This window comes from Prionailurus viverrinus, chromosome B3 (genome assembly GCF_022837055.1).
Source record: "Prionailurus viverrinus isolate Anna chromosome B3, UM_Priviv_1.0, whole genome shotgun sequence".
NCBI lineage: Eukaryota > Metazoa > Chordata > Mammalia > Carnivora > Felidae > Prionailurus > Prionailurus viverrinus.
The window spans coordinates 141,386,442-141,408,538 of record NC_062566.1 but is presented as its reverse complement, the minus strand read 5'-3'; the positions used below and the strand labels follow the sequence as shown (position 1 = coordinate 141,408,538).

The following is a 22,097-nucleotide window of genomic DNA, read 5'->3' as shown; positions in this document are numbered from 1 at the left end:
CTTCTCATTCCATATCCTGTACGTGTATTACTATGAGCATAAATAACTCCTTAAGACCATGGGGATAGATGGCTGATTAATCCCTGACAAAGCAGGAAAGAATATCCAGTGGGAAAAAGACAGTCTCCTCGACAAATAGTGTTGGGAGCCACATGCAAAACAATGAAACTCAACCACTTTCTTACACCACACACAAAAATAAACTCAAAACAGATTAAAGACCTAAATGTGACACAGGAAACCCATCAAAATCCTCGAGGAGAACACAGGCAATAACCTCTTTGACATGGGCTACAGCAACATTTTCTTGATGTATCTCCCCAGGAAAGGGAAACAAAAGTTAAGACCTCATCAAAATAAAAAGCTGCTGCACAGCGAAGGAAACAACCAGCAGAACTAAAAGACGCCCCACCCAGAATGGGAGAAGATATTTGCAAATGACATCTAATAAATGGTTAACCAAAATCTATGAAGAACTTCTAAAACTCAACACCTAAAAAACAAACAATCCAGTAAAGAAATGGGCAGAAAACACGAACAGATGCTTTTCCAAAGAAGACATCCAGATGGCCAAGAGACACATGAAAAGATGCTCAACATCACTCATCATCAGGGAAATACAAATCAAAACTACAGTAAGATACCATCCCACCTGTCAGAAGGCCAAAATTAGCAACACCCTTATGCTTATACCAGCATTGTGTACAGCAGCCAAGATATGGAAGCAACTGTAGTGTCCGTCAATGGATGAACGGAGAAAGGAGATGTGGGGGGGTGTGTGTGTGTACGTGTACATACGTACACACAAACGATGGAATGGTATTCGGCCAGAAAAAGAAAACCTTGCCATTTGCAACAACATGGATGGCGCTAGAGAGTATCAAAAGTGAAATCAGAGAAAGACAAAATACCACATGATTTCTCTCATATGTGGAATTTAAAAACAAAACAAATGAGCAGAGGGAAAAAAAAGAGAGAGAGAGGCAAACCAAGAATCAGACTCTTAACCACAGAGAACGGATGGTCCCCAGAGGGGAGGTGGGGGCCGATGGGGAAACAGGTGACGGGGACAAAGGAGGGCACCCATCGGGACGAGCAGCGGGTGACGTATGGACACGCTGCATCACCACACTGTACACCCAGAGCTAGGAGCACACTGCGCGCTGATGAACTGGACTTAAAATGAAGCTTTAAAGGCCCACAGGACTGGAGAAGTGCGCACACGAACAATCGCCGTGTGATCGCTGAATAACGCCCCGTCTTCTACGGCAGGCGGGGCCGTCAAGCGTGCTGCTGGCTTTTGCAGAGAGCAGGATTTCCGGAGTTGCTGAGAACAGAATGAATTAACCAGTCACGCCGACGTGACCACGTCGAGCGATGGGGAACGCGGATACCGAATGATATAAAGAGCTCAATCTTCACCAAGACAGCAGCAAGTAAACGACGACTGTGGCGGAAATCATGGAGGGCAAAATTTACTTACGATGCTTAGCAAGATGGAAGCGATTCCAGAAAAAAGAGTCAGGATGGTTTTCTTTAAGGGTTAGAACCAGAGAAACGAAGAAGCTGGATTTTTTTTTTTTTTAAGCAAGCCTTCTGGTACCGTCTGACTTAACCAGGCCCCGCGCTGGACGGCCCCGGGGACCGGCTGCCGCTCACCTGCAGCGGGGCGCATGCCTCGGACCCCGCAAAGCAAAGAGCTGGCAGCAGGGGGGGGCCTATCCTGCTTCTTTTCACAGAGGACTTTCTGAGGAGGCAGGCCTCGGGCTGCCCCAGGCATCAGGAAGGGCTGTGCTGCTAGCAAGGTGCCCCCCTCCTGCCTGAGGCTGGGAGTGCATTCCCAGAACCCCCACCTGGACCACTCTGGCTCAGAGCTGAGCAAGACTGGGGGCGCGAGTGTGACACGGGCGACAGAGGGACACACACACAGTGCTGGGCCCCCAGTTTACAGAAGCTCCCCAGACAGCAGTTGCCCAGACCTCTACGCGAGCTCCTGGTCACCACCCCACGGCCCCCAGATACACAGGCTTCTCAGATTTTCTCACGGGCTTCGAACTGCCCGCTGGGAGCAGCCTGCCTAGGCGCCCGCTCCCCTGATCCTTCCTGCCGCCCTCGCAGACCCTCCTCCCATCAGCGCCTCTGACATCCGTGTGAGGCCACCAGGGACCCCTTGCCACCGTCTTTGCAGCGACTGCTCCTCTGATGCAACCCTGACCGACAGGAATCGGTTTTCACAGAGAAGCCCTTACTCCTCTCCCGGTTTTCTAAATTCAGAGGTTTTAGAATGAAATACATTTGAATCTCCTCTGACTAAAAACTGTCAGAAACAGAAACTTGGTCTCATGCTTTTTTATTCTTTAACACAGATAATACTAGTTGCCAGGTAATCTCTCTGATTTCCAAAATTTGGACTCCGAATTGTAACGTAAGTAAAAATCTAAAATATACAAAACTGAAGTTAGTTTTATCAAAATTAAATATTTTTCCTCACAGAAAATTAGAAAATGCCACACAGTTGTAAGAAACACGCAGCTCCCTGTTGCGGGGTTTAGGGTTCGTGGTTCTGCCTGTACCCCAGGTTTAAATCACTGTAACAAGATAGAACATACTAGCACATTCCGGAACCTTACATGTAAGATCGTCTATTTCTGTTTACCTTAATAAATTCAAAGCAAAATATAGCTCTTTTTCCAAATAAAGCTTTCTTTTAGAACGGTGTTATCCCAGAATCTTTAACACAGTGATTTCCTGTTTCTGGAAAAGACTAGACTTTCCAATCCTTCCCACCAGAACAGAAATACCACTCTCCAGCTACCACCCACAGAGAAGAGGAACCAGGATGGGGAAGACCCTTTGGATGCAGTGGGTGAAGACCGTAATGCTCAGATACAGAGAAGTCAGTCTACAGCTGGAGCCTTTAATCCACCGCTCCGTGGTGGACCTGGTTCCTTCGGGAGGAACCGGGGCAGGCCCGCTGGCACACCTAGGCACTGAGAACAATTAGTTTGTGAAGCTGGTAGAGAAAGGTGTTCTTCCCTCGGCCGCTCTCCTGCTCAGCCTGCTCCATGACCAGCTTTGGATCCACCTGAGGGGACAGACAAAAGGACCGGTCAGACCTTTCTAGAAGACAGGCCTGCGAGACATCAAGGAAGTAAAACGAATCATCAAAAGGACACACACACATGCACGGACACGTAAGACAGCAGAAAGTAGTCTTTTGGTCTCCCGGCGTATTCCAGAACACCTCCCGTCTCTCACAGCACTCAATGCCGCGCGTCTGACGAGCCACTTTCATTAACCCAGTGACTTCACCCAAAGCTCCACACGCTCCTCCCCACGTACACACGAACTGCAGCCCCGCTATTGGCTTCTAAGTATGTACATTTTCTAAAGCACATCAACCTCAAAGTAAAATTCTGCTCTCAGATTAAGTCTCCCAACAGAGTCTGCAGGAGAGGTGGCCGGCACACCTCCTGTCCCCTCCTGTCAGGGAGCTGGCTCCAGGCCCGGTCCTGAGGGCTCCGAAGAGGGACACCGGTCGGTGCCCAGGGGAGGAAGAAAGTCTCGTGCCGACTGAGGACGGGAAGCACCACCTGCAGGGGCATCTCGTGGCTCACGTCACAGCAGGTTCATTCACAAAGACGCCCTTGGCTCTAGGAGTCAAGCTGCAAACCCCTCCCTTGGTTCCTTCCCCTCAAGTCCAATTTTATTTTATTTCATAAACATTATACACGTTCAAACTCAAGGTGGCCCGGATGGGCCCTGCCCTATTTCCCAACTGCTATGGACTGAACTGTGTGCCCCAAATCTCTAATGTTGAAGTTCAAATCCCCAGTGCAATGGTGTCTGGAGGTAGGGCTTTGGGGAAGTGAATGGGGTTCCATGAGGTCACAAGGGCGAGGCCCCCACGACGGGATCAGAGCCCTTCTCAGAAGAGACTTAAGGGTGACGCTCTCCACCACGTGAGGACACAGGATAGGGGCACGGGCCTGCAAGCGAGGAAAAGGGTTCTCACCAGAACCCGGCTGTGCTGGTGCCCTGACCTCTGACTTCCGGCCTCCGGGAACTATGAGAAAATAAACGTCTGCTGTTTAAGCCACCCCGTGTGTGGCACGCTGTCAGCCCGAGCACACGGAGGCAACACCGATGCGCCCTGACAGCTGATCCAGATGTTCCTCCCGGCTTTATCCCAAGTTACAGGACAGTCGGCCTGGGCATCACAGAGGGCACGCCATCCAGAGACCGCCGGTCTGCTCTGTGACGCTACCCCAAGACTCAACAGAACCGTCCACATCGCCCGTTCCTTTCTACTCTCTCCGGACCCTCCACAGCCCCTGCTCTGGGCCCCTCACTCCCCCGAGCCCATCACTCCCGGGCAGGCGGCTCGCACGGCGCTCGATTTCTCACCCACCTGATTCCATTCGTATGGCTTTTCATGCCACGTAGGGACAATTCTCTGTCTTGGTTTCGACTGACAGAACAAACTACAATTTAAAGAAGAAATAAATCATCTTAATTATACTCAGTAACTGAAAACCGGAAAGTCAGTAACTAGGATTGAAACAAAGATTGAAATCCAGAATTATAACTACAATAAGTTTTTTAAAGGTCGAGATTTACATACTTACAACCAGCAGACGTTTAAATCTACTGCACGTTCAAAACCAAGCACGAAATGGAGCAAAGCAGGGGTTAAGACCAACCCTCATTCTCCCCGTCCCTCACCCACGAGTGGAGGTGCCCAGTCACCACACATCACTGCGTCACAGGATGGAACAGGGTATTTTCTGTCCTCTACTCTAGACACCTGTGACAAGCCGGGAATGCCACCGGCTTAAAAAGGCAGAGAGCTAGAGACTTCTAGCAACGACAGAATAAAGAGGTCTGGAAATCTTCTTGCCACCCGAAACAACTATGAAATTTGACAAAATTGTCAAAAAAAACCCCACCCCAAACATCCAAAAGCTCTGGAAATTAACGAAAAGCAAACAAGCTGAGAAGCACCGATTCATGAGAAACTGCGGACTTCAGGTGAACTGTGGGGCCAGCTTCTCCCAGCCACCGCCCACGGCCCCCAGCAGCGCAGCCTAGGACCCAAGCGTTGCCAGGGACAGACTGGCCACGAGAACCAGCATCTCCGCTGCCAGACTGAGCTTCCCTGATTTGGTGCAGGGGGTGAAAGACCCTCCTGTGTGGCAACACTGTCAGCATAAATTGTCCACCTGACAGGCAAGACGTAGAGAAAGCCCACAGCTCCGCTGGCCTTCGGTCACAGTCCTGCTGGGGGCCAGAGCAGACCAACAGACCACGTGGAAGCCCAAGAGGGAGAGCCTGGAGTGAGAGTACCAGAGGGCCAGACGCACACACACACCCCGGGGGGCGGCGGGGAGGCTGCACACACGTGCAGGCAAAGTCCATGGAGGCCCTGAGCCGGGCACGCGGCCCTGGGCCACTGGGAAGTGGCGCACGGGAAGGCCCTGGGAAAACATAAAAGCTGGGGAAGAGTTCAAAACCACCCGAACCGTGGATGCACCACCCAAACCACACATACGTCTACCGGCAAAGGGCAGGAGCTTAAAGGCTTAGGTAACTAAGCACAACTTCTGACCCCTCGCTGGCTCAGCACTAAGCAGTGCAGACACAAGGACAACTCCTAGTAAGCCAGGCTGAAAAATAAAAAGGACAACGAACACAAAAACAAAAAGAGAACCCAGGCATCAGTGGCCTCACGACACGGAGGGGAACGTATCCTACGGAAGCCTGCGGGATCAATACCCTATCCTGCTACCCTGCACCGTCTAAAATGACCAATTCTCAGCCAAAAACTGAGACATTCTGCCAGAAACAGGAATGTGTGACCCATACTCAGGAAAAATGAGCAGCCAAAAGAAGGTGAGTGGGCCCAAACGTGGGTTTAGCACACAGGACCTCAAAGCAGCCACGCTAAGTACGTACGAAGGATTAAAGCAAACCACGTTTTAACAAATACGTGGAAATATGATGACAATGACTCAAAGAGAATTGCAACAAAAATCAAAAACAGAAAAACCCAAAAAGAAATTCTAGAGTTCAAAAGTACAAGAACTAAAATGGGAGATCCCTTACAGCAGACCCGCACGTGCAGGTCTGAGATGTCAGGATAAAGAAGCAGGAAACTGAAGGACAAATCAATAGAAATTAACTACTCTGAAGAACAGAGAGAAAAAAGATTGAAAAACAAATGCCCAGAGACTCAGAGCGCAACAAGACAACACCAAGTGTACAGACACAGGTGAGACAGGAGCCCTAGGGAATGAGGGAAGGCATAGAAAAAAAAATATTTGAAGAAATTCCAAGATGCAAATAGATTATAAGTAAAAGGACAGAAAAGGATGTGCATGCAAACAGAAACCAGACTGGTAGAGTAGCTACATTAATATCTGACAGACTTTAAGACACAACTCTTGGGACACCTGAGTGGCTCAGTCCAACTCTTGATTTCAGCTCAGGTCACAATCCCAGGGTCGTGGGATCAAGCCCACAACAGGCTCTGCCCTGGGCATGCAGCCTGCTTGAGAGTCCCTCCCCACCCTCCCACCACCCCTCTCCTACTCGCAGACATGCACACATTCTCTCTCTCTTTAAAAGAAATTTTTTAAAAAAGAAGAAGACAACAACTCTTCCTAGAGAGAGAGATTTATTTCATAATGACAAAGGACTGGCACATTCTGAAAAGGCAACAATTACGAATCTATACATATCAAACAATATAGCCCCAAAAACATAAAAGAAAAGCTGACAGACTTGAGAGAAGAAATAATGCAATAATTCTAGAAATTTCAATACCCCACTTTGAATATTCATAGAACTAGTGAGAAAATCAGCAAGGACAGACACTTGATGGCTGCCACAACTCACCAGCTTGATCTAACCAACATCAACCGAGGGTTCCACCCCACAAGAGCAGGTACACATTCAAATTTTCAAGTGATCACGGAACACTTCCCAGGAAAGACTATATCTATGCTAAGCCATAAAACAAGTCTCAATAAATTTTAAAATATGGAAATCATTCATGGGGCACCTGGGTGGCTCAGTCGGTTAAGTGTCTAACTTCAGCTTAGGTCATGATCTCACAGTTCATGAGTTCAAGCCCCGCACTGGGCTCTGTGCTGACAGTTCAGAGTCTGGAACCTGCTTCAGATTCTGTGTCTCCCTCTCTCTCTGCCCCTCTCCCACTTACACTCTGTCTCTGTGAAAAATAAACATTAAAGTAATTTTTTTAAATATGGAAATCATTGAAAGTATGTATACTGCCTACACAGAAATCAACAATGTAAGGAAAGTTGGGAAATATCCCCAAATATCTGAAAATTAATATACTTATAAACAATTACCCATTTGGTCAAGGAATACATCACAAGGAAAACGAGAGCATATTTTGAAAAGAGTGAAAATTAAAATAGATCAGAAAATATGGGATGCAGCTAAAACAGTGACAGAGGGAACATACAGCTTTAAATGCTTGTGACAGAAAAGAAAGGTCTCAAAACAATAATCAAAGGTTCTAGGTTGTACAACTAGAAAAAGAGCAAATTAAATCCAAAGTAATCAGAAGTAAAGGACTAATAATTTTAAGAGTGAAAATCGACAAACAGGAAAAAACATTAACACTAGGAGGAAAAAAAATCAGTGAAATTGAAAAGACTGACAAAACTGGTAAACTTTAGCTGAGTTAACCAAGGGAAAAAAAAAAAAGGAGACACACATTATCAAAATCATAAACAAAAGAGGGGACACAACTATCAACTGTACAGAAAATAAAAGGATTATAAAAAGATTCTGAACAATTTTATGCCAACAAATAAGTCGATTTAAATGAACAAATTCCATGAGAAGATATTTACAAATGACATATCACATAAAAAGTTAGTATCCAAAATCTGTAAAGAACTTATCAAACTCAACACCCAAAAAACCAATAATCCAGGGAAGAAAAGGGCAAAAGACATGAATATAGACACTTTTCCAAAGAAGACATTCAGATGGCCAAGAGACACCTGACAAAACACTCAACATCACTCATCATCAGGGAAACACAAATCAAAACCACAATGAGGTATCACCCCACACCAGTAAGGATGGCTAATATTAACAACTCAGGCAACAACAGATGTTGGGCAAAGATGCAGAGAAAGGGGAACCCTTCGGTACTGCTGGTGGGAATGCAAGCTGGTGCAGTCACTCTGGAAAACAGTATGGAGGTTCCTCAAAAAATTAAAAATAGTACTACCCTACAACCCAGCAATTGCACTACTAGTTATTTACCCAAAGGATACAGGTGTGCTGTTTCAAAGGGGCACATGCACCCCCATGCTTATAGCAGCCCTATCGACAATAGGCAAAGTACAGAAAGAGCCAAAATGTCCATGAACAGATGACTGGATAAAGAAGATGTGGTATATACATACAATGGAGTATTACTCGGCAATCAAAAAGAATGAAATCTTGCCATTTGCAACTACGTGGATGGAACTGGAAGGTATTAAGCTAAGTGAAATTAGTCAGAGAAAGACACATATCATAGGACTTCACTCATATGAGGACTTTAAGACACAGAACAGATGAACATAAGGGAAGGGAAGCAAAAATAATATAAAAACAGGGAGGGAGACAAAACAGAAGAGACTCTTAAATATAGAGAACTGAGGGTTGCTGGAGGGGAGGTAGGTGGGGGCATGGGCTAAATGGACAAGGGGCAATGAGGAGAACACTTGTGGGGTTGAGCACGGGGTGTTATATGTAGGGGATGACTCACTGTATTCTACTCCTAAAATCATTATTGTACTGTATGCTAACTTGGATATAAATTTTAAAAAATAAATAATAAATAAAAATAAAAATAAATGAACAAATTCCAGGGATGCCTGGGTGGCTCAGTCAGTTGAGCATCTGACTCTTGTTTCCAGCTCAGGTCATGACCTCATGGTTCATGAGATCAAGCCAAGCATCGGGCTCCGTGCTGAAGGTACAGGGCCTGGGGTTCTCTCTCTTCCTCTCTCTGCCCTCCCCTGCTTGCCATGCTCTCTCTCTCTCTCTCAAAAATAAACATTTTTTTAAATGAACAAATTCCTAAAAGACACAAATTACCAAAACTGACTTAAAAAAAACAGAAAAATCTGAATACACCTAAAATATAAGAAATTGAATTAGTAACTTAAAATTTCCCCACAAAGAAAAGTCCACGCTCAGATGGCCTCATTGGAAAATTCTGTCAAATATTTAAGGAAGAAATAATACCAATCTCACACAAACACTCACAGACAAGAGCAGCAGGGAACACTTCCCAACACATTCTTAGAGTCCAGTTTCACCCTGACACCAGATCGAAGATATCACAAGTAAACTACAAAGAAACAACCCTCACGAACACAGGTGAGAAAATCCTTAATAAAAACATGTTGCAACCAATCTACGAATCTATGAGAAGGATTATATACCAAGTGGAATTCAAAACAGAAATGCAAGGCTGGCTTTAACATCCAAAAACCAATTAATACAATACACCATGTAAACTGAATGAAAAGAAAAAAAAAAGCCATGCTTACCTCATAGACAGAAAAAAATACCTGGGAAAATGCACCTCCTTTCCTAATAACGGCCCTCAGCCCACGAGGAACAGAAAGGATCTTGTTCAACCTGATAAAAGAGCCTTTGTGAAAACCCGACAGCTAACATCACACATTAACAGTGGATGACTAAATGCCTTCTCCCTAAAACTGGACTAAGAAGACAAAGCTGTTTGCCTTACCACTTCCATTCAGCATTGCAATGGCCAATATAATAAAACAAGAAAAAAAATCGGAGCATAACAGGTCAGTAAGGAAGAAGACAATCTGTCTTTACTTGTAAATACAACCCTGTATGTGAGAGAGAAAACCTGAAGAATCTACAAAAACTACTATACTAATGGCTTTTACAGAGTCACAAAATAAAATCAATACGTAAAAATCAATTCTTCATTTTTAGCAAGGAACAACCCAAAAACAAAAGTAAAATGATTTAATTCACAATAGCAACCCAAACACTAAAACACTGGGGCGCCTGGGTGGCTCAGTCAGTGGAGCATCCAACTTCGGCTCAGGTCATGATCTCACAGTTTGTGGGTTCGAGCCCCACGTTGGGCACTGTGCTGACAGCTCGGAGCCTGGGGCCTGCTTCGGATTCTGTGTCTCCCTCTCTCTGCCCCTAACCCACTCACATTCTGTCTCTGTCTCTCTCAAAAATAAATAAAGCATTAAAAAAAATTTTTTAAACAAATGAATAAAATGTATATGGAAAAAAAACGATCTAGAATAGTTAAGCATAGGGGCACCTGAGTGGCTCAGTCAGCGGGGCAACCAACTTCACTCAGGTCATGATCTCACGGATCGTGAGTTCAAGCCCCGCCATCGGGCTCTGTGCTGACAGCTCAGAGCCTGGAGCCTGCTTCTGATTCTGTCTCCCTCTCTCTGCCCCTCCCTCACTCACGTTCTATCTCTCTCCTTCAAGAGTAAATAAACATTAAGAAAAAAATTTAGAACAGTAAGCATAATTCTGAAAAAACAAGAACAAAATAGGAAGACTAACGTTACCCAATTTCAAGCTTTGGCAATCAAGACGATGCCATATTGGCGTACGACAGACATGAGCAAAAAGAAACAGGAAGTCCGGACACAAACCTTTACAACATTTGTGGCCAACTGATTTTTGACAGGTGCCAAGGCAATTCAGTAGGGAAAGTAGAGCTTTCCAGCCAATGTGGTTATAACGAACGGATGTTCAGCTATGACAAAATGAACTTAGACTCTTGCACCTCATACCATACTATACAAGTGTCATCTCAAAACAGACCCAAAACCTAAATACACCAAGTAAATATAAGAGAGGAAAATAGAGAACAGAACTTCTATGACTTTGGGCTTAGCAAAGATTTTTCAGATATAACAACACCAAAAGCATAATCCATTTTTTAAAAAAAAGATAAAGCAAACGTCATCAGAACTAAGAACTTGTATTTTTCAGAAGATGCCATTAAGAAAATGAAAAGACAGGGGCGCCTGGGTGGCTCAGTCGGTTGGGCAGCCGACTTCAGCTCAGGTCATGATCTCGCGGTCTGTGAGTTCGAGCCCCGTGTCGGGCTCTGTGCTGACAGCTCAGAGCCTGGAGCCTGTTTCAGATTCTGTGTCTCCCTCTCTCTGACCCTCCCCTATTCATGCTCTGTCTCTCTCTGTCTCAAAAATAAATAAACGTTAAAAAAAATTAAAAAAAAAAAAAGAAAATGAAAAGACAAAATACCAGGAAAATATCTGCAAATTACATATCTGTGAAGAAACTTTCAGCTAAAATTTATAAAGAATTTCTGAAACTCACAAACAAGACAACTCGATTTAAAAACTGGGTAAAAAATTTGAACAGATATTTCACCAAAAAATATAAACCTGGTTAATGAGGCTATGGACAAATGCTCTGTATTATTAGTCACTGAGGAGACACCAATCAGAACCACAACGAGCTACCACCATACCCCCACCGGACTGTCGACCATAAAGAAGTATCCGGACAGTGCCGAGCGCTGGCGAGGACGTGGAGAAACTGCAACATGCGCTGCTGGCGGGAACATAACACACTAGTCACTGTGGAAAACCATCTGGCCGGTCCTTAAAAAGTTAACACAGACTCACCACACAGCGCACCGACGGCACTCCTAGACATCTACCCGAGAGCTGAAGATAAATGTTCACCTGAAGACTTTACACGACCCTTTGCGGCCGCGCTGTTCAACAGAGCCCAATACTGGGAACAATCCACGCATCTCACCCGCTGCTGAACACAGAGTGTGGCGCATACACAATGGAGCGTCACCCAGCAACAGAAAAGAACAAACGTGTTATGACACGGATGAATCGCAAACCTATTATGCTAAGTGAAGAAAGCCAGATTAAAAAGGAAAAAAAAACCCGATTCCAAGTACATAAGGTTTTCAGAGACCGAGCGCAGATCAGTGGCGGCCAAGGGTGGGAACAGACATGCTTTACAGATGGGCAAAAAACAACTTATGTTTTTTAAAACAGCTGTGTTGAGATATAATTTATTTACTACAGAATTCATCAATTTTAAGTCTGTAATTCCATAATCTTAGTAAATTTACAGAGCTGTGCAACAATCACCCTAATTCAGTTTAAAAAAATTTTTTTAATATTTATTTGTTTTTGAGAGCGCAAGCAGGGGAGGGGCAGAGAGACAGGGAGACACAGAATCCGAAGCAGGCTCCAGGCTCTGAGCTGTCAGCATAGAGCCCCACACAGGGCTCGAACCTGTGAAGTATGAGACCATCACCTGAGCCGAGGTCGGACACTTAACCAACTGAGCCGCTCAGGCGCCCCCACCCCAATCCAGTTTTAAACTGTTTACGAGTGAACTTCCGGGGAGGACAGAAATGCTGTACCACTGAGCCGTGGGGAGGCTGGCACAACTGTACGAATGCGCTCCGATCACTGGACTGCCGGTCAGGACGAGGTCACCCTTGCCAACAGTGGCTGTGAGGTAACAGGGACACCAGGCACTGGACCTTCCTTGCCCGAAGCAGTGTCCTGTGGAGGGCAAGCAGCATCTGGCATCGTGGTGACATTCCGCACCTTCCCGTGTACATTCTAGGGGGATTTCTTTTGGTTTCAGGAGCACTTTTCACATTTTCTAGAATCGTTTCTGATCTGGGCGTCGCTCCCCTGGGCAAATACCCCGAGACGGCCCACGCACCTTATGTATGTTCAACCTCAGCACGAAGTTCACAGAAAAACACGGTTACGTAAAAAACGAAGAGCGCCAACTAAAGTGAGCCTTTCTCCCGACAGCTGGGACAGCTTTGCATATTCAACACCTTTTCTAAGGCGGACAACTTACCCTAGAAGTTTCTGACGAGCGCTGTCCTGTAACTGTGCGATTCTTTCTGGCCCAAGAAACTTCGATCCATTGGGTCCATCGCACACTAGCTTGTTAATAGCAGCCCTGAGAATATTGATCTGTAAATAAATGGTAACACCAACAGTCATGTGGTTCTGTAACTGAATTCCGTTCCACATTTAAATACTTCATTAGCCTTCAGAGTTCATACTCTTATTACTATCATCAATACAGTTTCTGGAACAAACTATTAAAACAACACAAATAACATCAATCACCACTATTGTAGTTTAAGGAACAGTAACAAAAGAAAACACTGAAAATCAGCAAGAAAGGTTCTGACGTTTCAGTCTAATCACACCTCTTACACCCCTCCTCTTCTGCTTGGACGCACATCACTGAGTCCAGTCCACCCTCACAGGCGGGTCTGGGGGCAGATGACGCTCCACTTCCTGGAGGCAGGGATCCACAGACCCTGTTGGGAATCCTCCGGTACAAAGACCTGTCTCTTCTCCCGCATTCGTTTATTCCACCGTTCCTTTATGACCTTACGGACACGCAAATGATCATCTTACCTTCCTGGGTTATAACCCAGTACTGCTTTGTTCATTTTGCCGCCCAAACCGCGGCAGCTTTGGCCAGTGGGCTCTCTCGGTTGGCCCTGCGGCCCCTCGACGTGCCCTGTCCTCTAGCTCCGAGCACTTGTCTACTTCCTGGCGCTACAGGAAGCCCCACACCTCACCCTCTGTTTTCCCTGCTCCAGCCCCAGGAGAGCCGTTTCTCCAAGAAGCCCGCTTCCTTCTCCCGGGAAATCCTGTCAGAAACCAGAGTCTGGGCATACGGTGTGCTGGTGGCTTTGGGGGTGTCACAGCCTCTAGGCCTTCACAGGGCGGGCGGTCGGCACATGCGTGTGTACAGAGCCGCACGGACGCACGCACACACGCGTGCACTGGTGCATGGAGAGGTTGCACGTGCTCATACTGATGAGCGTCTGGGTCATCCCGTATACCAGGTCCGTTCCAGCCTTCCCTGCTCGTCTGGAACTCCTGTCCGGTGAGAAACCCAGCTCGCACATCCATGTACCAGCCGCTCAGCCTCAGTACCGTGTAAAACACCTCCAGAGTGAAGTGGCTGGACTGAGAGCGGTGTTTATGTGCTGCAGCCTGACTGTTTTCAGTCAAAACACTGTCTTCCAAAGCTCCTTTTCTCAACGCAATTACCCAAAATCTGTGTGTGTGTGTGTGTGTGTGTGTGTGTGTGTGTGTGTGTGTGTGTTTCAATCACACACCTTAGTTCCCCTCCTTCGTGAGGGGCAGCCTGTGTGTGGGTTGACAAGCACATGGGGTCACACATCCACCAGCTGAACACCCCCGAGAGCAGCCCTTCTGCTCTGGAGTGACCACCAATCCGCTCTGTCCTTTAGTTTATCCTTCCCCAGAATGTCACGTGAATGGACTCTTAAAATAGTAGCCCGCGAGTCCTGGCTTCTCCTACTTAGAAACACGCATTTAAGACGGATCCATGGGGTGCCTGGAGGGCTCATCATCTCACAGTTGGTGGGTTCGAGCCCCGCGTCGGGCTCTGTGCTGATAGTTCGGAGCCTGGAGCCTGCTTCAGATTCTGTGTCTCCCTCTCTCTCTGCCCCCGCCCCCGCTCTCTCTCTCAAAAATAAACATTAAAAGAAGTTTTAAGAGAGACTTGTTTGTGTCGTTGCATGAATCAACCACTCATTCCTCTGAAGTGCTGAAGAGCATCCCATCCCACGGCCATCCCGCACTCCCCCCGTTGAAAGACATCTTGGCTGCTTCCAACTTTCAGCAATTATAAACGATGAGCGACGCAATCGACATTCCCAAATGGATTCTCTGTGGATGTGAGTCTTCAAATCTCTTAGAGAAAACACTTTGAGGTGGGACTGTCGGGTCTCACGGTGGACGTGTGCTCTGTCTTCTAAAGCTCTACCTCCTTCCTGCGTCCCCAGAGTCCCTGCTGCTTCACATCCTCGCCAGCACTGTTGTCAGTTTTTTGGATTTCAGCCATTCTAACGGGCACGTGGACGTACGTCATGGTCCTAACTCGCATTTCCTTGTGACTAGGACGCTGCTGTCCATGTTTTCGCTTACTTACGTTTTTAATGACTGGCTTGCGTATTATGATAAAAGTCCTTTATCACATACATGATCTGCAAGCATTTGCTCCTCGTGAACGGCCCATCTCTTCATCCTCTTAGCTGGGTCTCTGGCACAGCAGGTTTTAATTTTGACAAAGTTCAGCTTCTCCTTTCTTCTTTCACAGACTGTACTTTAGGTGTTGCATCCAGAAACTCCCTGCCAAATCCAAGGCCATCCAGATTTTCTCCTATATTTACTTCTTGAAGTTTTATATTTTACAATTAGGACTATTAAGGAGTATCTTTAAGTCCCAAAACACCTTAGAGTGAAAGTTAAGTCAATAAAATGAAAACACCGACAACCGTAACCACAGCACCCTGGGGGATAAGGGCGGGCTCGGCGCAGCTCACCATAGCGCCTGCCTTCTTCCTCCACCCCCTTCTACGCAGTTACGCCGACCTCACCTAGTTCGTGCAACTTCTGAGAAGAAAAAGGGCCACGTACTTTACAGCAGCGCCGTTCAAACTACCTGTGGTGGAGGACCAGCTTTCTCACTTTGCAAAATGCACCAAAACTGAATTACTAGAACAAACTATAAAAAACACAAGCATATAAAAGCTAAGCCCACATTTCTCATGATCAGATTCAAAAGCCATAAAATTACTTTGTCAGCCTGCTCCCTAAGTTTCTAAGTGCTTAACCTTGCCCGCTACATTTATCGCGTCCTGGCCCCGCACAGACACACGCGGCCGCACCGCTACGCGCTCAGCAGGCCGTCCACCCTTGTCGAGAGGATGAAGCCGAGAGCAGGATTCCGCTTCCTCGCTTCCCACCGCGGACCAGCAAGGATGTGCAGCTAGTCCGGACCCGGAGGGAGGCATGGACAGAGATCCCCAGCAGTCCTACTGGCTTGGTGTTTACTCCCACTGCCCAGAAAAGCCTCCTGTGCCCAGAGATCCCACAGGAGAAATTCAGAGAGCACCGTCTCTATTGGGAAGCTACTTCCTACAGAAAAGGGAAGTAAAATAGGCAGGTTAAGGGACAGCAAGCACCTCTGGGGCCAGAGACGTAGGTGTGTATTTAAAGGTCCATGTCAGGGGCGCCTGGGTGGTTCAGTCAGTTAAGCGTCTGACTTCGGCTCAGGTCATGATCTCACGGTTTGTGGGTTCGAGCCCCGTGTCGGGCTCTGTGCTGACAGCTCAGAGCCTGGAGCCTGTTTTGGATTCTGTGTCTCCCTCTCTCTCTGCCCCTCCCCCACTCACGCTCATTTTTAATGTTTTAATAAACATTAAAAAAAAGAAAAAAAATTTTTAAAAAGTAAAAAATAAATAAAGGTCCGTGTCAGACACCGCGCTGTTAAATGGGTGTACAAACCAACCGAGAAAGAGAGAGAGAGGGAGAGGGAGAGAGAGAGGGAGAGGGAGAGGGAGAGAGAGAGGGAGAGGCGGGGGGGGGGGGCAACTACTACAGTGCTGATAAGTCAGTCTTACCTCTATGATATCCTCCACGTTGAACTGAACATCAAATGCTAGCTCAATGTCATGCTCTGGCAGGATAGGGGCCCCCGTGGTTGGATTCCACCCCAAACCACAAAGGACTCCAGTATAGTTTTTTCCATCCCGATCAACCCTAAATGAAAAGTTTTTAGAAGAGTTAGTATTTTGAAATTGTTAACTCATTGTTTCAACGTTAAAGGAACTGGCCAATAAAATCATTGTTCTGCCAGACCTCGTACAGCAACAAATTTTGTTTATTTTTGCATTTTCTCTTCCGGTGTTTACATCAGAAACAACAGAGGCTATGTAGTTATAAGGACGGTAAATGTGTTTATCAGTCCGTTATTTAGGTTTCTATTTCTCACTGCAGTACAGAACATAAAGACTATTTTATCACATTCAGTCTTTTCCTTCCTTCGAGTTCTTCCCATGGGTTAAATTCTTATTAGTGAGGTTTACACAGAATATTTATGGCTTGTGAAACAAGTCTAGCACTTAGAAGCTTACAAGATGTTATGTCCCACCTTCCTACCCTGAAACAGCTGTACACACAACACAGAGCGTCACATCCTCCTTTAACCAAAACCTGCCCCCTCCCTCCAGCACCGCGCCCTGTCACTTCCATGTCCAACACATCCTTAAACCTGGTGACCCCTCCATCTCAGCTGCCACCAGCCTGGTCCAAGCCATCGCCACTTGGCACCCAGACTCATGCGATCCCTTTCTGACCCATCTTCCCCACACCTACTCCTGCTTCTTCCAGTCTGGCTCCCACGCAGCAGAGAGTGTTAGTTTTTCAAAACAGACCCAGGATTTTTTTGTTTTCTCTTCACATCATTATAACAAAAACAAACCCAGTCTTAAGGGTGGTTTCCTGTGCCATTTTGAGAAAAACCAGAGCCTGCTGCAAGCCACGCAGCATCCAGTGCCCGCTTCGCTCCCCCGGGTCATCTCAAACCCACGTTCTCCCTCCAGCCCTGCGCCAGGCTCCAGCTCTCCGGCTTCCCTACAGGCCTCTCTGCCAGGCTCCTCCCGTGGAGACCCTTCCTCTGCCCGCGGGCTCCTTCTTTCACCCCAGATGTTAGATTAAATGACAGCACCACAGCCCAGAACAGGCTCGACAATATAAAATGAACAGATATTGGGGTGCCTGGGTGGCTCAGCTGGTTAAGCACTGGACCTCAGCTCAGGCCATGATCTCGTGGTTTTGTGAGTTCGAGCCCCACGTGGGGATCTGTGCTGACAGCTCAGAGCCTGGAGCCTGCTTCAGATTCTGTGTCTCCCTCTCTCTCTGCCCCTTCTCGGCTTGTGCTCTGTATGTGTCTCTCCCTCTCAAAAATTTTAAAAAATGAAATACCTTTTCCCATAATTTATATCAATAAAGTTTTGTGTTTTTTTAATATCAGTTTTTTTTAATGTTTATTTATTTTTGAGACAGAGCATGAACGGGGGAGGGGCAGACAGAGAGGGAGACACAGAATTGGAAGCAGGCTCCAGGCTCTGAGCCATCAGCACAGATCCCGACGCGGGGCTCGAACTCACGGACCGCGAGATTGTGACCTGAGCCAAAGTCGGACGCCTAACGGACTGAGCCCCCCAGGCGCCCCAAGTTTTGTTTTTTTTTAATCAACAACGTTTTGATGAAAATAATCTAGGCAAAAAAAAGTGCTTTTTTCTTAGTCCTAAAGATATACATACACACACAACAGACTTCTTTTTCACTTCAATGAAAATGAAAGAGAATCCCACTTCAAGTGAAATCAAAGACCCAGAATTCAGACTGGTAAATATGGTGCTGGGCATTTGCTATACAAAATGATTGCTGAAGTGTTCCTTTATAAACACTATGCTCCCCACGTTTTTAACAGAATATCATTTACTATTATTTCAGTTTATACAAAACTTTTCCAGAACACAGATAACACCCCAGGTCACCAACAGTACGACTAACAGCTGCTCATCAGTGGCCCTCACATGTGGTAACACATGCTCATCACCATGGACGGTCCCTAGATATTCAGCCTGGAACTGACCCGCACCTGCTCATCTGCTCTACACCTGAAATCAATAAAGGTAATTAAAACACCGGCTTTCGTTCTTTTCTGAGGATCCTAAAAACTTATGGGACCCTAAGACACAGTAATCAGGACCACAGAAATATTTTTACTTCCTTTATAACCACATTTAAACTCAGACCGACAACAGCAAAAGTCACGACAGGATCCAAGCAAGCGGGCTCGGTGCAGACACAGCAAGGACATGCCATACGAGCAAACCGTTCGGAGACAGCTTACATAAAGGAGCTCACGTTTATGGGAGCTGACGACTGCTATGCTTGTTAGAACCAACTTCTCCAGACAATGACGTTTAAAGTAAATACAACAGAAGAGGAGCCTGTCCTGCAAGCTCATACTTTACAGCTGTCTACACGAGCCAAAGAAGGAAACGTAGTTCCTCTAGTCAGTCTGAAGCCTCCATATAAAAACGTTCCCTTAAATATTCTGCAACATGCACCGTAGTAATCTGCAAAGTACTGTCCACCCTTAAACACAGGTTTGAACTAAGCAACTCCAATTATATGCGGATTCTTTTCAATGAATACACTGGAAAATTTGGGGGGCATCTGTTGAAAAGAACATTTTTCTCTAGCTTCCCCGATTGCGCGAATACAGTACGTAAACACATAGAACACACAAAGCGTGTGCACCTACCCCAGGTCAACAGTAGGCTGTGTTGTTTGAGGGACAACTGTTTTTGTTCAAAGTGTACTGAGATTTCCAAATCCTGCCAAGGCCACTCCCCGGGGAAGGACCTTCCGCCTCCTTCGGCTTCCCCGCGATGCTGCCAGGAGCCGCCAGGGCAGGACGGACATCCCTCACGGCAGCTACCGTCTCCGGGCACCGTGCTGCACCCGTGAGCTCACCACTGCCCTTCTTTACAGATGGGGACGCGTCAGAAGCTGGAGGGGCACCTGGCATGCCCTGGGGTGGGCAGCAGGGGGCATGCCAGCCAGGGAGCCCAGGTCTACCTGCCGCCAAGCCTTCCCGCCAGACCCAACAGCACCCCCTCCTGCTCTACATTCCCGTCACCTCACGCTTCCAATACTTAAAGACACCTTTGGGGCGCCTGGGTGGCTCAGTCGGTTAAGTGTCCGACTTCAGCTCAGGTCATGATCTTATACTCGGTGAGTTCAAGCCCCGCGTCGGGCTCTGTGCTGACAGCTCGGAGCCTGGAGCCTGCTTCGGATTCTGTGACTCCTTCTCTCTCTGCCCCTCCGCCTCTCACTCTGTCTCTCTTTCAAAAATAAATAAACATCAAAAAAAAAATTAAAAAAAAAAAAAGACACCTTTGCTGTATTCCCCAATTTTCTCCAGCTTTTTAAAAACAGAGATAGATCAAGATGTTTTAAATTACAAAAACGGTCCACGACTACACTGAACAATTCAGACGACACGTCGGCATACAGAAGGCGGCATGCCATACAGACAGAGAGGTCAGGAGCGCGCATCTTATGTGCTGTTTTCATGGTGCAAAGTGGACGTTTTCCAGTGAGAAGTGGGGTCTTGGATCCCAGGCCTCAGGTCTGAGTGGGACAGTGGCCGGAGCAAATCTCACCGTGGAACGCTTCGGAGGTCGCTCATCAAAGGGGACACGGCTTCCACTCAGCTCTGTCAGGACGCTGGCCATGGGCACCCAACCACCAGGCCGCGAGGAAGCCCCGACGAGCCCTTGCAGACGCCACCCACGGAGGCCCTGGCGAGCAGAAGCCGAGGCCCCGGGCCACCAGCCACATGAGCAGAAGGGCGGACGCAGGGTTTCCACGGGAGCCGTCGGGCCTCCTGCTGAAGACCCGCTCACCGCAGGGCTGTCCCTGGCGGCCGCTGAATCCCTGCCACAGCAACCAGAGGGCTGATGGCTGATCTGTCACGCAGCCAGTCAGTGGAAGAAACAGTGAGAGAGTGAAAGTTCCCTTTTAATCCACTGCCGTCATCCATTAACGGGTTTGCCTGGTGGGGCTTTCTGTTGTTTTGGAAGAGTTCTCCTCCCCCGGCCCCCGCAGCACCCCTGCCCCATGGAGCCCTCCCCACCGCCCCCTGCCCAGCCATGAGGACTCCGGCGGGAGGTGAGGGCGGCCAGCAGAAAGCGCTCCTGGAGACGCTGGGCTCACCACCGGCGCAGGGGACAACGCTCCAGCAGGCTCTCCACGCGGAAGCACCCGGGGCGGGGGCGGCAGGGAAGGCGAAGCCCACCCGGGGGCAGGTGCGCCAAAGGGCGACCGGAGGCAGAGGCGACAGGGGAGCCAGCACCGCCAGGGCTCGGTCACCGGGCTCGCAGAGGGGTCGTGAGTTGCAGCTGGTCAGCGGCCACCAGGCGCGGGAGAGGGGACCACGGCCCTCCCTTTTCTCCGCCCAGTGTGAGAATAAAGTCCTTCCTTATCCTCTCCGAAGGGACCTTTTGCTCCCTCGCCTCCCGCCACCACGGACGCCATGTTGGAGATGGCAGACCTTCCCCGTGGTCCCCGGGTGGCCGCCAGCGTCGACAGGACGGCGCGGACCCCGCACCGAGGGCCGCTGGGGCCGGGGTGCCCGGTGCGGGGGGAAGGCAGAGTGCGCCCATGTCAACTATCGCAGGAGCTTGGTCTAATAAGAGGCAAGGACAGTGCAGTGTCCGGGTATTCCCGGAGCCGTGCCCCTGCTCCCACACGGTGGCGCCCTTCCTTGTTAGACAAGGACACGTGCTACAGTTTTTACAGGTCTGTCCGCCCCGCGGAGGACTCAGAAGACACCCCATTCATCAAGATATTTATCAGCTCATTATGGCAAAATTAGAGAGAGGCCCAATTCCAACATTTAAAGGCATATTAAATCCTCTGGGGACAAGAGCAGGTTGGGAACGAATACATATGTGAATAGAGTAGAGCAGTGTTTATAAAAGCCATTTGACGTCCACTCTGCAATTTCTAAAACGGGTAATCACAAAGACGTCATAACATGAAAATGCCTGTATCTGTGGAAAAGGCCGCAGCACGACAAACACCTAAAAACAAAAAATATATATAATACTGAAAATAAATACGCTAAACATTTAAAAATGATGATGCTACTTTTGTCCCATTCAGCTTTTCCCAGGTTTTTCTAAGGAACGCATGCTTTCAGTGGGAAGCAAGACCCTACTCAGCTGTCGTCTACACTGCAACAAGCACCATCTGAGACCGCACCGGCAGACCGAGCAGGTGCATGGAGAGAGGGCCGAGTAAGCGGCAGGGTCGGGTGGTCCCGGGGGGGTGTGCGGCCTTCCCAGAGACCAGACCCCGTTTCTCCGCAGCCGCCGCCCTCTGCAGACGCCCACGAGTGCTTCTCCGGCAACACCCCGACTCTCAAGTGAAAAGCTCACGCGGCGGCTGTCCCCACGTAAGGGTGCCCCGAGGTCTCCCCCCAGCTCACCGTCCTCTCCGCTACAGCCTCCAGGAGAAATCACTGTTTGGTCGAGGCATCAAAAAGAGCTATACCAGTAGGACACAGCAGTGCGCCTCCTCCCCCATGGTCACCAGCCCTGGGGTCGGGGGGGG

At 47.9% G+C, this 22,097-nt stretch overlaps 1 protein-coding gene across 1 annotated transcript in view; it reads right to left on the bottom strand.

Moving 5' to 3' along the window:
* Positions 1 to 2,345: 2,345 nt before the first annotated feature.
* TDRD9 (tudor domain containing 9) overlaps positions 2,346 to 22,097 on the bottom strand; it is a 118,166-nt gene continuing 98,414 nt past the window's right edge. The window contains 4 exon segments of the mRNA XM_047864475.1: positions 2,346 to 3,085; positions 4,412 to 4,484; positions 12,922 to 13,040; positions 16,523 to 16,661. Coding sequence (XP_047720431.1) covers positions 2,984 to 3,085; positions 4,412 to 4,484; positions 12,922 to 13,040; positions 16,523 to 16,661 — 433 coding nt within the window. The 3' untranslated portion in view covers positions 2,346 to 2,983.